This window comes from Phaenicophaeus curvirostris, chromosome 16 (assembly GCF_032191515.1).
Source record: "Phaenicophaeus curvirostris isolate KB17595 chromosome 16, BPBGC_Pcur_1.0, whole genome shotgun sequence".
Taxonomy (NCBI): domain Eukaryota; kingdom Metazoa; phylum Chordata; class Aves; order Cuculiformes; family Cuculidae; genus Phaenicophaeus; species Phaenicophaeus curvirostris.
The window spans coordinates 8,315,823-8,330,388 of record NC_091407.1 but is presented as its reverse complement, the minus strand read 5'-3'; the positions used below and the strand labels follow the sequence as shown (position 1 = coordinate 8,330,388).

Genomic DNA, 14,566 nt, shown 5'->3' with positions numbered 1-14,566 from the left:
ACTTGTGCTGCTGGAGAGGGATGGATCAAAGACAGGAGAAGGAAGAGGGGCAGGTATGGTGGGGAATGATGACATGCTACACCAACAAATGTTTCCAACCAAATACTTGAAGGTCACAGAAACTTTTATCATTATTGAACTGGGTGAAATGGTCTCAAGATGCGCTGTGGAGAATTAGGTTGAATAATTAGGAGGAATTTCCTTACTGAAAGGGTTGTCAAGCACTGGAAGAATCTGCCCAGGGAAGTGGTGGAGTCACCATCCCTGCAGGTGTTCGAAAGACATGTGGATGTCATACCTGGGGACATGGTCTACGGGTGGATGTAGGCGGGCTGGATCGATGGTTGGACTCTATGATCTTAAAGATTTTTTCCAAACAAAACCATTATAAAAGCTGTTTTCTTTCTCAGCCTAGTTGCAAATTGCCGAGCAACGCTCCTTCCAGGCAGTGATAAGCAAACCCAGCCCCTTGGTCTGTGCTTTCTCCTCCAGGAGGGCTTCCAAGAGGCTGAGCAGGCTGTGAGCACCACGGTGGGAAATAACCTAGGGCTGCTCAATAACGGCCAACTGGGAAGATCTTCACGCGTCTCTACCACAAGTGATTCAATAACTTGACAACAGATGGGCCTGTAATTACAGCCCATTTGAGAGATTTGTAATGCACTTATTTGAAAGGCATTGATTTTTCTTCCTCATAAGGAGAATAACAAGGAGAAGTGAAAATGCCTCAGCCTCACTGAGATTCCCGCTGCCTGTCATATTCTGCAGGCAAAGTGAAAACATTCGGCTTCAGCCAGACAAACTGTGAATTTAATTGAACAGAGTAACTTTCTTCTGCTTAGAAGCTGAGCTGGAGCATGTTTTCTGTGAGCTTTGAAAATGTTTGAGCTGAATGCAAGCCAATCATTAAAAAAAATAAAAAGAATAAAAAGAGATTTCCCTGCTGCATGTGGAGTTCCCAGGAGAGACGAAGATTGAAAACCCAATCCCATGGCTATGGCCAGGGATCATGAGGTGGAGAGGTGATAGATGTCTGTAGCCAGCATAGTCTGAAGCTTTGAACAGTGAACAGCAGAAAATGGATCCACTTATTTCTATGGTAACATGAATAACTCAGGACTACATTACAGTCCAAATCTCAGCTGGATTTGAAAACTCCAAGTGATGATCAACCACTCTCATCCAGCAAGGCTGATGGTTTTCTTTCAAGGTAATATACTGGAACTCGTACCCCATACATTTCATTTTTCTTAAAGCTGGTAATGTAAAAAAGAAAAAAACAGGAAAACAGAGCATAACTTTCAGGTGAGGTTGGAATTGTGTCTCAAGCCACAGCTTCACTCACCATGACTCCCAGTGTCGTAGTTTGCTGGGACAGGTGTCTTCATAACAGGGTCGTCCTCCACTTCAGGGAGTCCTGTGAGGATGAGGAACAAACTTGTCTCCAGCCCCACCAGGCTATTTAACCAAGAACATGGTTGAGCACCTTGGTCTAGCGGATGTCCCTGCCCATGGCAGAGAGGCTGGAACTAGGTGATCTTTAGGGTCCCTTCTAACCCGTACCATTCTATGATCATCCTTCCCTCTTTGCCTGTGCCTCTGAGTTCAGGTTTGTTTTTTTTTAAATAAAGATACTGTTTCACCACTTGGGAAGATTTTGAAGCACCAAGGAGTCTCCTTACAGCCTGGCATAGTTATGCAGGCTTGCCTGCTTTTCAATACTGATTTCACTGGGGTTTGATTTTAGTGGTAATGAAAAGTCTGGGTCTAATCCTTAGCATACAATCAATTCTTAGAGAAATGGCTCCAGAAATGGGCTGAGAGCAAATCCTACATCTTCTACTCCTTCTCAGTTTCTCTGTTCCTCCAAGTTTGAAAGGAAATTCTAGTGCAGTACTCTAGTCCTAATGAGACCCGATCCAGCACCGGGGTCTCAGTTGCAGCACCTCTATCGAGTTCAAGCCAGTCCTGGACCCAATTCTATCACCGGGTTCGTTTACACACTTGTAATTCTCCCATCGCCAGCGATCAGTCTCTGTTCCACACTGCCAACAGGAGAGGTTGCTGACATAAGTTCCCCAGGAGTTCTTCCTTCTAAAAATATTGATCACAACTCATCCTTTCTGCTTCAGCTGAATTTTGACAAGGCAGTTTCAAAGCCACAGGAGGAGCTTCCCATGCAACCTGTCTTTACCCTTGGAGCTGTCGCCTCCCCCGTGTTACACATATGCACTGCTTTAAAATGTATTACTAGCACTGCATACGTCCGTAGTTTCATCATCATCAAACATCACGGTAGGAAACACACCGTCCAGGGATCATGTTATGACACTGAATTTGTCTATCAGACAAGGAATGACAAAATAAATAGACTTGTGTCCAAGTCATGGCTATTTGAGAGGTGTTTTTACACAAACAGTAGCACAAAACTTAAAAATGCAGTTTGAGGCTTTTAGCTCAATATTAGATCTCTGTCCTCTCTAAAACCCCAACACAAAAATGTTGAAGATATACAGTTTATATAGCTACAAAATATGACAGGCAGCGAAAAGGACAGACCCAGTAGAATTTTAAAAAGGCTACAGTCACATCACAGCTGTGTGCTGGTCCTCCACACGTTTAACCTGCTCCACAGGTTGACCCTCACTGCACTAAACCTGGGACACTGCTCTTTCCACGCACCGCTGAAGGTCGGCGTGCCCAGCCTGCGCTGCTGGGTTTCTGCACCCACACTTGTGTGCTGGGAGTTATTTTTCCTCCCATATTTATTCTACAGTTGCTGTGACTGATCTTTGGTCTCTGACCAGGGGCATTAGCCATTAAAAACATGTTAACTGGCAGCGTTCTCAGATAGCCTTTTTGTTTGCTTCATTCAGCCCTGAAACAGAGCTGCTGTTGACTTGTGTGGGTAAAGAATTCAACAACCCTTGAGAGCTTTTGAAAATCTTGCCTAGCACAGGTCCTAGTAAAAATACTTCTGGTGAGGTGTTGATTTAGAAGAGGAGCGATGATTTCTTCAGGGAAACTTAGGGACCACCATGTTTTCTCAGCAACTTTTTTTATATCACAAATGCTAACAACACATGTGAGGGAAAATTCATTAAATTAGCCCTCTTTAGATTCAAGCTGATATTCACAGTGGGGCTATTGTATCACATTTTCTTGGCATATTTTCAATGAATGTAATCAAAATCTCCTCTTCTTTTCTGTTTATCATCCCAACTCTATTTTTATCAGATGGCTGTCCCCATTGTCATGGCAAGAGCAGGCTGAAGTCTTAGTTCAATTTAGCAATACATGACCATAAATACATCAGCAGATTGAATTAGAAAGTGGCATGCCAAAAGCAGCTTTCTCCTCTTTTTTGCATCCACACATGTGACTCAATTGCAGATCTCTAATTGAAAAGCCTCAGTGGTGGATTAAAATCATATACATTATTAGGGAGCGTGATGCCCCGTGCTTGCTGATGAAAATCAGAGTGCCTGGCTGGGGCTGGAAGCTCAGCTCACAGCCAGCACCCAGATCCCCCTTCGCTGTGTACACAGGGGCAAAGAGCAGAGCAACTGAGCTTAGGTGACACTGCTACAAGTGGTTATACATGTAATAGCAGAGGAGGGGTGCAGGGCAGAGGGGGGAGCAGTTTATGGCTTATTCACTTGTTGCATTCAAAGGGCAGAACATTTCAGCCCCTTCCTGCCCAGCAGAACCCCAGTGAAGTCAAAGGGAATTTAGGAGGGACTAAATAATGGAATTTAACTTGATAGAATCATAGAATTGTTTGGGTTGGAAGGGATCCTAAAGATCATCCAGTTCCACCCCCTGCCATGGGCAGAGACACCTCCCACTGGATCAGGCTGCACAAGACCCCATCCAACCTGGCCTTGAACCCCTCCAGGGATGGGGCAGCCACCACTTCCCTGGGCAACCTGTTCCAGTGCCTCACCACTGTCATAGTGAAGAATTTCTTTCTTATATCTAGTCTAAATCTGCCCCTCTCCACTTTATACCCGTTGCCCCTCGTCCTATCACTACAAGCCTTTGGAAGCAGCCCCTCCCCAGCTTTCCTGGAGCCCCTTTCAGTACTGGAAGGTCACTATAAGGTCTCCTCGGAGCCTTCTCTTCTCTTCTCCGGGCTGAACAACCCAAACCCTCTCATCCTGTCCTCGTATGGAGGTGCTCCAGCCCTTGGACCATCTCTGTAGCCTCCTCTGGACCCTGGATGTTAAGCCAGCTGGAGTAAAACGTTCCCCCATGGGATTTCAGCTCCAGGGAGAGGCAGGGTGCCAAGTGAGACCCTGTCACTCAGCCTCCCCTTATGCTCAGCGCCCAGGGAGGGGGGGGGGGGCGTGAAATAAACGCGATGAAGATGACAGCCCCTTCCCACCGCCCCTGGAGCCGCGCTCGGGGAGGGGGCTCCCTCCAAACGAGCCCGTCGGAGCCTTTAAAAGGACTTATCAAGCCGGGAAGGAGCTAGATGGGGAGAGGAGATGCGGGTCTCCTGCCATGCCCCTGTGTCCTCTCCGCGGATGCTCCCAGCCCCTCCCCGCAGCCGGGGGTCCCCGTGCCCGGGGGCTGCCACCCCCGCGGGTTGTGGGGGGCACACGAGGGGCTCCGGCAGCTCCAGGTAGGGGGCGGGGGGGGGGGGGTGTGTGTGTCCGTGGGTTTCGGAAAGGGAGGGAGGCACGGGAACGCTGCGGGGGCGATGGGGCTGAGCATCCCGGCGGAGACCCGCTCCCTTCGGCTCCCTCCGATCCAACTTTCTGCAGAGTGGGTGGCCCCAAGCTGTCCCCTCCCGGGCTGTGACACCCTCCCCTGCCGCTGTTTCTCACCCTCCCCAGCCGGGAGCCCCGGTCCCTCCTCCCCGGGGTCCCCGCCCGCCGCCCCGGGGAAGCGGCTCGGGGGGAGCTCCCGGCTTTGGGGAGGGGGGGGATGAGGTGGGGGTGGGCGCAGGCGGAGCAGAACAGCAGCTCAGGGCGGTTCATGCCTCCACCCGGCGGAGAGAAGTCCCTGGAGCTGCAGGTAACCATCGCCGGGGGGATGCGGGAGCTCCAAGGAGGGATGCGGGAGCTCCAAGGAGGGATGCGGGAGCTCCAAGGAGGGATGCGGGAGCTCCAAGGAGGGAAGGGGACGGGTCAAACCGGGGCTTTGCAAATCTCACCCTCTCTCTGAGAGCGACTGAGGCACCGGAGCTCTCGGTCCCGTTTGCAGCTCCTCTCGCAGCAAGCGGCCGTCCCGAGTTTGCTCCTTTTCACGGGGTTTTTGGTCCTGGAGAGCAGTGACCGCATCCTGGCCGGAGGGGTAGGGAGGGACAGGACCCGCTGGCCGAGCAGAGGATGCGGTGTCTAAAGCAGGACGATCCTCAGCGTTGCTTTAAAGAGGTCGCTTGAAAGGGAGGAGGAAAGGCACCTGCGGGAAGGATGCGCAGGCACAGCTCGAAACGCCACCCGCTCGGCTCTGGTCGAGCCCCACCGTGACCCCAAAAGGTGACAGCGCCCAGAATGCTGCCCAGCCTGGTGGGACGGGGGCAGAGAAAGCCACGGTGAGGGCAGGATGCTCCTTTCTGATAAAACCCGGGAGGGAAGTGCAGGAGGGTCGGGTGTCCTCCAGAGCGGTCAAGAAGTGGATGGGCAAGGTCAGAGCAGAGTCTTGGGGGTCACCATCGGTCTGGGCTGAGAAGCACCGTGTGTCCATGTGTCTCGCTGGCTTTCTGAGGGCTTTCTGCACCCGCAGAACCAGGCACAGCTTGTTCCCTATGCACTGAAATGCAGGGAAAGTACAACTTGGCTGAGAGGCTTTCAACTTGCAGGCTTGCTTTGGGGCAAGCTAGAGACTTTTTATAGTTCTGTGGGGCAGGAGACATGCAGGTTACCCAGGCAGCCGGTTCTTAGGGTGTGGGATTGGTCTGTTAGTGCTTGTGTCGGGAACCCATGTGCCTGGGGGGACCTGTCACCAGGGCTTGGTGGCCAGAGTTGATCTGCATGGCTGGTGCACCTGAGCCAGAGACCTTCCACCCCAGCAGGTGTTCCCGAGGCTCTTCTCCTGGAGCTGCTCCACTCCTGGAGCTGCTCCACTTTTTGTCACAAGAGAAGCTGTTCCTGATCCCCTTCCACCCTGAGGCCCCTGGAAGCAGACCCTGAGTAAAGGGCATCAACTCCCCATCAGCCTGGGAGCAGACATGGTTAAAAGCTGCTCGGCTGAACTGTGTTCTAATCTGCCATGTCACAGCAATCAGTGTCAATGGATTGCAGGGGAGAGAAGGGGGTGGAAGGAAAACATTTTGGTACCCTGCCTGGTTCCAGCGATGTGCCAGTGCTGGAGTGGGAGTTCAGCCCCAGCCACCCCTGCCTGGGTGCGAGCATGGATGTGTTGGACCCCATGCTTCCCTCTGGGTGAAGTCGCTTAAATCAACTGATCTGGGAGCAAAACGAGAAGCATGTGATTTACACGAGGGTTTGTGTGACAGGACTGGCTCAGCCAAAGTGAGTAATCTCAAAGCACAACAGAGCCTGAAGTGTGTTTGGGGCGCGGGGTGGGGGCGGAAATGTTTAATAAGTATTTGGGAAGCAGAACTATATTACAGGCTGTTTATTTGCAAACTAAATATTGGGTAACCTCTCTCTGCAAGGTGCTCTAGGAAACCCTGGACTGGCCTGAGCAGGTGCTGACAAACTGTTGCCTGCTGGAAAACAGGGATCCTAAAGAGCTTGATAGTGCTAGAAGTGGCAGGGTGTTATGCAACTTTGACTTCAGGCGATCAGTGGTTGGTACCAACACAGTTACTCGAAACAGAAAACCAATTTAATGCAAGGAAGGGGTCTTGTTTTGCCTTCTGTAGTAGAAAATCAAATACTCTGGTTCTTTGGAGTGAGAAACACACCCTGAGAAATATCAAATAGCAGATTTTAACAAGGAGAAAGTTCCCAGCTGAACTGAATCCTTTTGCTTCTTTACCCCAGGTGGTGGAATGGGATAAGGAGTGGGAAAACCAAGACTTCTGTGTATGCAATGATGAGATTTCTGTGCTTTCAGGGAGCAACTGGTTTAAAAGTATAAGAATATTATTAGAACTGTAAGAAGCTGAAACAGGTCTTGGCATGATGCTGCATTTCCCTCCTCCTCAGGTAGAGCCCTGCCTGGGTGTTTGTACTATTTCTGAGCTGATCTGCCAAGTGACACCAACTATTACACTACCACCTCCCTGCTTTCCCCTTCCACCTACAGCTCATTGTCCCTCCTGCAGCAGCAACCCTTGGCTCTGCTTGATCCACACAAGTGCAAAGCATGAGACCCCCATGGGTTGTATTTGAAGAGGCAGATGATGAATGTTCATCCCCAAAAGGGAAAATTCACTATAGGACCAGGAGAGCTTTTCTTTGCTTCATTACAGCAAATCGCTCCACTAATACATTGCAGCCAACTCCAGGAACAGGGGGAAAAACATGAGGTTCTGCTGCTAATAGATACTTCTTGGATACTTATCCAGGTGCTTTTCTCCCCATTACTAGCAAGGCCATCTGTTGTAAAAGCATATCTTTCTGGATTACCATTTCGTCTCTTCCCGCTAGTTATCCTGCACCTGGAAGCAGTAATCTGCCATTCTGCTGTTGTAATTCTCTTCACAGCAATTACGTTTGATGCTGCATAAGAGAGACTTCTGATTCCGGTGGCAAATAGGCAGTGAGATCAAATCTTGACTTGTAAAATTATGTCTATTTTTGTAATTCACTCTTGATCCCAGCTATAGCCAGCTTTGACTTTGATGCAAGGCACTTTATAGAGTTATTTTTGCTTTGCTATTGTAAGCACAGCCAGTAAGAATTTCGACCTTGATCTCCATGGGCAGTTTTAAGGTTTGTTCTTCCTTCTGTTGTGCTGATGCTTCAGTCACGAATGGGCTGCTGTGTGCTGTCAGGTGCCTGCTCTTGTGCCCACCAAAAGCACGTTTGTTTCGGACACCTGCTAGAGAAGTTGTCACAAAGGCTAAATACCTGCTTCTGAGCAGAACGGTTTGTGCTGTAACATCTCTGCTATTTCTTCTCAGTTTTATGGGGCAGGGATGCTGACAGTCCCAGATATTCAGCTGCAGGGGATGCCTATTATATGCTTTTAGGGTGCTGCTTTATAAAAGAAGAACTTGAAACACGTGATTACTCTGGAGCTATGTTCTTAGCTCCATTGTCCTTTTTGATTCCTGTGTTTTAAGCAGAAAGCATGTAAATTATGAAGTGTACACTATGAAGACTTGGAGATCAAACACCAAAGGGAAAAAAGTCTGGATGAGAGGAAGTCCCCTAGAGGTGTTTTTTTATTAATACATTAATTAAGAATGCTGAAACAAGTGTGTAAGATATGTCAGCATGCTTTAATTATATTTAGTCATCCTTTGTTGAGGGCCATGGTCATTAACTGCTGTAGTGGCGATATAAGTTTGGATAAAATTGTGGCAGCGAGGGGCAAGCTATCAGCTAGGGAGCAAAGGGAGAGAGAGGGGGAAATAATCTGTTCTCAGCAAAGACAGCCAGCAAAACATGCTTTTGCAGCTGTTCAGCTTTTTTTGTTGTTGCCATGCCATAGTGAATCCTAAAATACCAGTGGCTACAAGACGAAGGCAGCAAGGCTTCAGTGGCTTAGTGGGTAACGCACATCACATCCACGGCCAGTGTGTGGGTAAAGTTCAGGTGATGGTGGGGCCTTGCTGGTGCTGCCAACCTACAGGCTGTCACCAAACAAAGAGCCTTAGCAAATGCATTTCCTTCTCAATCACCCCAACATTGAAGAGAAAGTAGCAAAGTTCATCAAATGGAACAAAACAAAACAAAAAAAATAACCCAGAGTAAAGGTTGATGTTCACACAAAACCAAGAGAAGAGCCCCAAATCACTAATGAAGCAGACTGCTGAGATGTTACTGGCTACTGGGGACAGCGTGGCAGCAGGAGACCATCACTGCTGCTGTTGAAAGAGGCTGGAAGAGCCGTCCCTCCATGGAAAATGCACAAAGGCCCCTCAAGAATATCCTTTGGGTTCATCACGAATGATGACAGAAATGGGTGGCTTGAAGAACCTCAGGTCCTTGGCAAGCAGGGATTTTGTGCAGTCAGTTATCTTCAGGATGAGAAGAAATTTGAGTTTATCCATATAAAGGAATTCCTTCCTCGCTGCTTCTCCCAAGGCTTGAACTCCAAATGTAGTGGAAGGAGTGAAAAGCTTGAAGAACTTCCTGTGTAATTTCTACAGTTAACAATGTCAAGGATATGTACTGCAGGGAAAAAGGAGGTACCTTCAGAAGAAAGGTGTCCATCCTCATCTTTTTGTAGTACTAGGATGAGAGCCACACATGACTGCATCTACTTACCTTCCCCTACTGAGTGGCAGCACTGGTTCTTTTTACTGTCCTTGTATTTTTGCAGTCCTGGTACAAAAATTTTGCTTTTCAACCCAGACTGGATGTTGTTGAGCTAGTCTGGACTGCTCCTGGGGAGAAGTACCATATCTGATCCCAAAGATGCAGTTCCATGAATTTACAAACTCCAGCTGTCCCATCCCACTACCTATTTCATTTATCCATTTTCCCTTTAGCTGGGTCACACAGCATCCGGCTTGCAAGGAAACGGTCTTCCAAAGATCAAACCCCTCACAGCCTAAGAGGAGTGTGGTGCTTCTTTGGCCTCTCCCAATTTTTCCCACAAATAATCTGAATACAACTTTATAATTTAAAATCAGTGGCAGAACTGAATTAAGCCCATTCTTTGGCCAGAACTGGAGTCTTAGACCTATTTAATTCACAGGAGCGTGGTCTCAGCTGATCTCTCCCTGCCGTGTGCTCTCAGGAACTGCAATGATCCTTGCAGAGAGCCCATAGCCACAATATTTAAACCCCAAACACCAGAGTAATGTCCAGAACCTGCAGATCCTCCCTGCCCATTTCTCATCTCTATCCTCAAGGCAGCATTTGTTTGAGCTTTGGCAGCTCTCAGCTTCACCATCCAGGCTGCCCCGGATTTCTGATTTCTCTGGTACATCTCCTCCCAGCCGCAGAGTTACATGTGAGACACCTACTTCCCATCTGCACACTTCCAAATCAGAACAGCGTATTTATGATTACTGCTGGTAGCTGGAGGGACTTCTACTCTCACGCACTGCAGTTTTTCTCACCCAACAAGAAAGCACGGTAACCAGCCCGTGGAGGTGTTTGCATTCCTCTTGGAGACAAGAAGTCTTTTGCATGCTTACATGATACAGAATTTTGCTTGTTCTTGAAAGGCATGGGTGTGATGTGGGCTGGGTGGTTTTGAATCTATATTCAGGCCCCCGAATTATTATGGAAACTTAACCATCAGCTGATGGTAGCAGAAGTTGCTGGGCATATAATGGAAGAAGAGGTTTAGACTAGATATTAGGAGGACATATTTTTATGCTGAGGGTGGTGAAACGCTGGCAGAGGCTGCCCAGAGAGGTGGTAGATGCCCCATCTCTGGAAACATTTAAGGTCAGGTTAGATGGGGCTCTGAGCAACCTGATCCAGTGGAAGATGCCCCTGCTCACTGCAGGGGGATTGGACTTCATGGTCCCTTCCAACCCATTCTGCAATCCTACTTGAGAACCTTCACCTCAGTCTGCTGGCCAGACTGGGGAGAGATCTTGGGCCAAGCTGGTGTTTTGAATCTCCACTCTTCCATAGCAGATGCTTTAATGTTTTAATAGCAGAAAGGGCTTTTTTAGACCATATTCAGACAAAGGATGAAAAAATAGTCTGTGAATCAAGCCACAGAAACAAAGTGTTGGGAATTTTCAGCCCTTCAGATTGTCTAATAAAACACCTACTATCACCAAACTTCTTCAGCTGTCTGTGTCCTGAAGCTGCCCACTGCGCTTTAAATTTCTGGCAGAAAAGATTATTTTTTTTTTAGTCAAAAAACACATTTCAGGGTGAGAGGAGAGTGAGTCAGAAACACTAAGGGAAGTATAGTCTTGAGAGATGGAAAAGAAACAGCTTGTTCCTTTCCATTGCCGACTTCACATCTGCATGCATGCGGCCTGACCCAGTGGAAGAGTGTTCTCAGACACGGTCCTTTCCCTCTTGGAGTTCATTGATTATTTTTCATTGGTTGTTATGGAGGGTTTTGTTTTCCCACCTACACAGCTGCCGATGCTCCCTGGGGGTTCTCGATTGGTTCTGCCAGGCAGTAAGTGGCATTGGAATACATCAAACCGAGACTGTCTCTATGTAAATAGGGAGACCGGTGGAACATCGCAGTGGATCTTCAGATATAAAGAGCCAGGAACTACCTTTGTTTCTGGATTCTGAAAGCATCCAGGGCTTGTATGGGAGTGAAGCAGGGCTGAGTCAGTCCCTGAGCCTCTCCAAGCACGCTCTGTTAAGTGACAAGAGAATTGCTCCAAATTGGACTTCAAAGCTTTTGGCACTAATGCCAGGGCTCTGCTTTCAGTCTGGTTTATACGCACTGTTCATTCAGCCTTTCAAATTACCTTCTAATGTTTTTCTGTATCCATTTTCAGACAGAATGCTAGGAGGAAAGGTGGGGTTTGGGTTTGTCTGGTTTTGTGCATGGTGGGAAGCAAAGGATACCATCCTTCATTTCACAAAAAGAGGAAAAGGTGTGTATGGCAGGTTACAGGGAATGAGACAGTCAAACTCTGAAGTTGGCTTGTGAAGTGGCACAGGAGACATGCAAGAATTAAAATTCTCATCAGCAGAGAAGGGACTGGCGGTGTTACCAGCAGGGTTTGGACCTGAATGGCCTGCTTGCTAGGGTATTCAGACTCTTCTGGTGCAGGAAAGCTTTTCTCTGATTGTGAAGTGTGATGGCCATCACACTCTCTGCTCTCGCTTGTGTTTCCCAGCGGGATGCATACCCAGTTACCATGGTGCAGCCTCCTACCTTCACAGTTGTGTCAAGCCCTGACCCCACCACATGGAACTAGTGAAACCTAAAGAGATACCACCATGTACTGGGATGAGTGCCTGGGCTCTCTCATTGTGCAGTTGCTTTGTTCAGGTATTGATCTCATAATGTGCTAATTGCACAATTCAAACACAAATTGTGGCTATCGATAGAAAAATTATGCTTAAGGCTTAGTCTGCTCTGAATTCAGTCTTTCTCTCTCTTTCCTTTTTTTTTTTCTTTTTTTTTTGATTTCTAGGAACAAGATGCCCATGAAGTTTAATCTCTCTTAGCCTTAAAAGAAAAACTGAGGAGTAAAAGTCATGGATCCTTTATACTTTTCCAACACATTTAGCACAGAAGCCAGTTCCAGCGATGCGAATTCCTCACTGCTGACCAATGTGACAGAAAACGGGATGCTCTCAGAGCAGCCCTCATTCAAATACATCCACAAAGTCCTGATTCCCATCTGTTACCTCCTTGTATGCGCAGTCGGACTCAGTGGCAACACGCTGGTCATTTATGTGGTTTTGCGCTATGCCAAGATGAAAACCGTCACCAACATATACATCTTGAATTTAGCTGTTGCCGATGTACTCTTCATGCTGGGCCTGCCCTTCTTAGCCACCCAGAATGCCATCTCCTATTGGCCTTTTGGCTCCTTTTTGTGCAGGCTGGTTATGACTGTAGACGGTATTAACCAATTCACTAGTATTTTTTGTTTGACTGTGATGAGCATGGACCGCTACCTGGCAGTAGTTCATCCCATTAAATCAACCAAGTGGAGACGTCCCAGGGTGGCCAAGCTCATCAGTGTGACTGTCTGGACATTCTCATTCTTGGTAGTGCTTCCAGTTATCATCTTTTCGGACGTGCAGGAAGATTTTCAGACCTGCAACATGAACTGGCCAGAGCCCGTCAACATCTGGTCAGCAGCATTCATCATTTACACATCAGTCCTTGGGTTTTTTGGTCCTTTGCTGGTGATCTGTCTCTGCTACTTGCTGATTGTGATCAAAGTCAAATCTTCAGGGATCCGAGTTGGGTCTACAAGGCGCAGGAGATCAGAAAGGAAGGTGACAAGGATGGTGGTGATCATTGTGGTGGTCTTTGTGTTTTGCTGGCTCCCATTTTACACAATGAACATTGTCAATTTGATATTTATACTGCCAGAAGACCCTGTATTGGTAGGGGTGTACTTCTTTGTGGTGGTCCTGTCCTATGCAAACAGCTGTGCCAACCCCATTCTTTATGGATTTCTCTCTGACAACTTCAAGCAGAGTTTTCAGAAAGTCCTTTGCCTCCAAAAGGGCAATGGTGTGGAGGATGGCGATCCCATTGAACACAGGCAAGAGAACAGCAGCCGCTTGCAGGAATCAATGTTAACCCAGAGGAATATTGAATTCAATGGACATATGCAGACTAGCAAGGTCTAAGGGCGTGGTTTGGTACTGCAAAGCACTTGTAGACCTGGAAAAATTTGGAACTTAAAGGAGCGATGAATTCATAGCAATGCTAAAATCTGGAGACCCAACAGCCCAAATAAATGTACATAGACGACTTCTCACTCCCCTCCCTTTCCCGGCTAAAAGTGTTATGGGCTCTGCTGGGCAGTGTGAAGCTCTTATGGTGTTTTAGCTAAGTCAAATGTGTGGTACTACTTTCTGTACACTAGAGAAATGATTTACTGGTACACACTGCCAGCTTTGGACTGCTCTAGCGATGCAAAACAACACTAAACTTGTTTTAACTGCCTTATTAAGCTGAGTTTATGGCTGCTTTGCACTGTTGAGATCAGCTCAAGGCAGAAAACAGCTCAGATAATACCTTTGGAATTCTTAATGGATCTCAAAACAACCCCCCCACTATTTCTTAAGAGGAAGTTTCATATTAAAGGCCACAGCACTGATATTGAAATTGTGTACGAGCCATGGTTATAAAGTGCTGTGTGGCCCCTTTACATCATTTTACTGTCATTAACCCATAGAAGAGATTCATAGCATTCAGAAACCTTTCAAACACAATAAGAAAGACTAAGAACAAGGCTAGGAAAAGGTTATTGAAAGGATTCAGTGTATTCATAATACTTTCACATTCTAAACCAAACTCTATATAAAATGTAATGTATCCACATTATTATTATGTAAGTAATGATGATCGTGAAGTCCTGGGAAGCTGTTGTGTATATTTATTGGTTCTGAATGTAAGTATGGACATGAATATGAACTGTATTTTCAGAAATTAAAACAAGTTCAATCCCCTTCTGACTTTTTCATGGCTTCACCAAACATGGTCAGGCATCACGCAAAAAAGAGAAAGCCTGAACAAAGTGTCTTTTGCCCTGTAGGCTGACTCCGGCCAGCAGGACCTGTAGCTCAGAGCAGACAAATCCCTCGCTTTGTGTCCACTCTCATCTGTGCAGATGGAGAACAGACCTGCCTGTGTGATCACAAGCCCTGAGGAGCAAGCACACCAGGCAGGGCAACAGTCTGAGCTAAAGCCACTCAGACCTTAAAATTATTTACTCCTAATGCAATTATTTAGCATGACCTATTAGGATGGACCGATTCCTAAGTAAGTTCTTGCTCCTACCCACTGTATATATGCATCATTTTCCTCCTTCATGCCATCAGATGTGGCCACACATTCTCCAAGCACA

General features: G+C 47.3%; 1 protein-coding gene across 1 annotated transcript; it reads left to right on the top strand.

Moving 5' to 3' along the window:
* The first annotated feature begins 5,002 nt into the window (after nt 1-5,002).
* On the top strand, nt 5,003-14,162 carry SSTR5 (somatostatin receptor 5). The gene is made up of 2 exons (XM_069870005.1): nt 5,003-5,022; nt 12,167-14,162. The coding sequence occupies exon 2, from the start codon at nt 12,231-12,233 to the stop codon at nt 13,341-13,343; it is 1,113 nt and encodes a 370-aa protein (XP_069726106.1). The 5' UTR covers nt 5,003-5,022; nt 12,167-12,230; the 3' UTR covers nt 13,344-14,162.
* The last annotated feature ends 404 nt before the right edge of the window (nt 14,163-14,566 follow it).

Bases quoted from the DNA above. Each gene is read 5' to 3' on its own strand.
- SSTR5 (XM_069870005.1), top strand. From the start codon at position 12,231: ATGGATCCTTTATACTTTTCCAACACATTTAGCACAGAAGCCAGTTCC.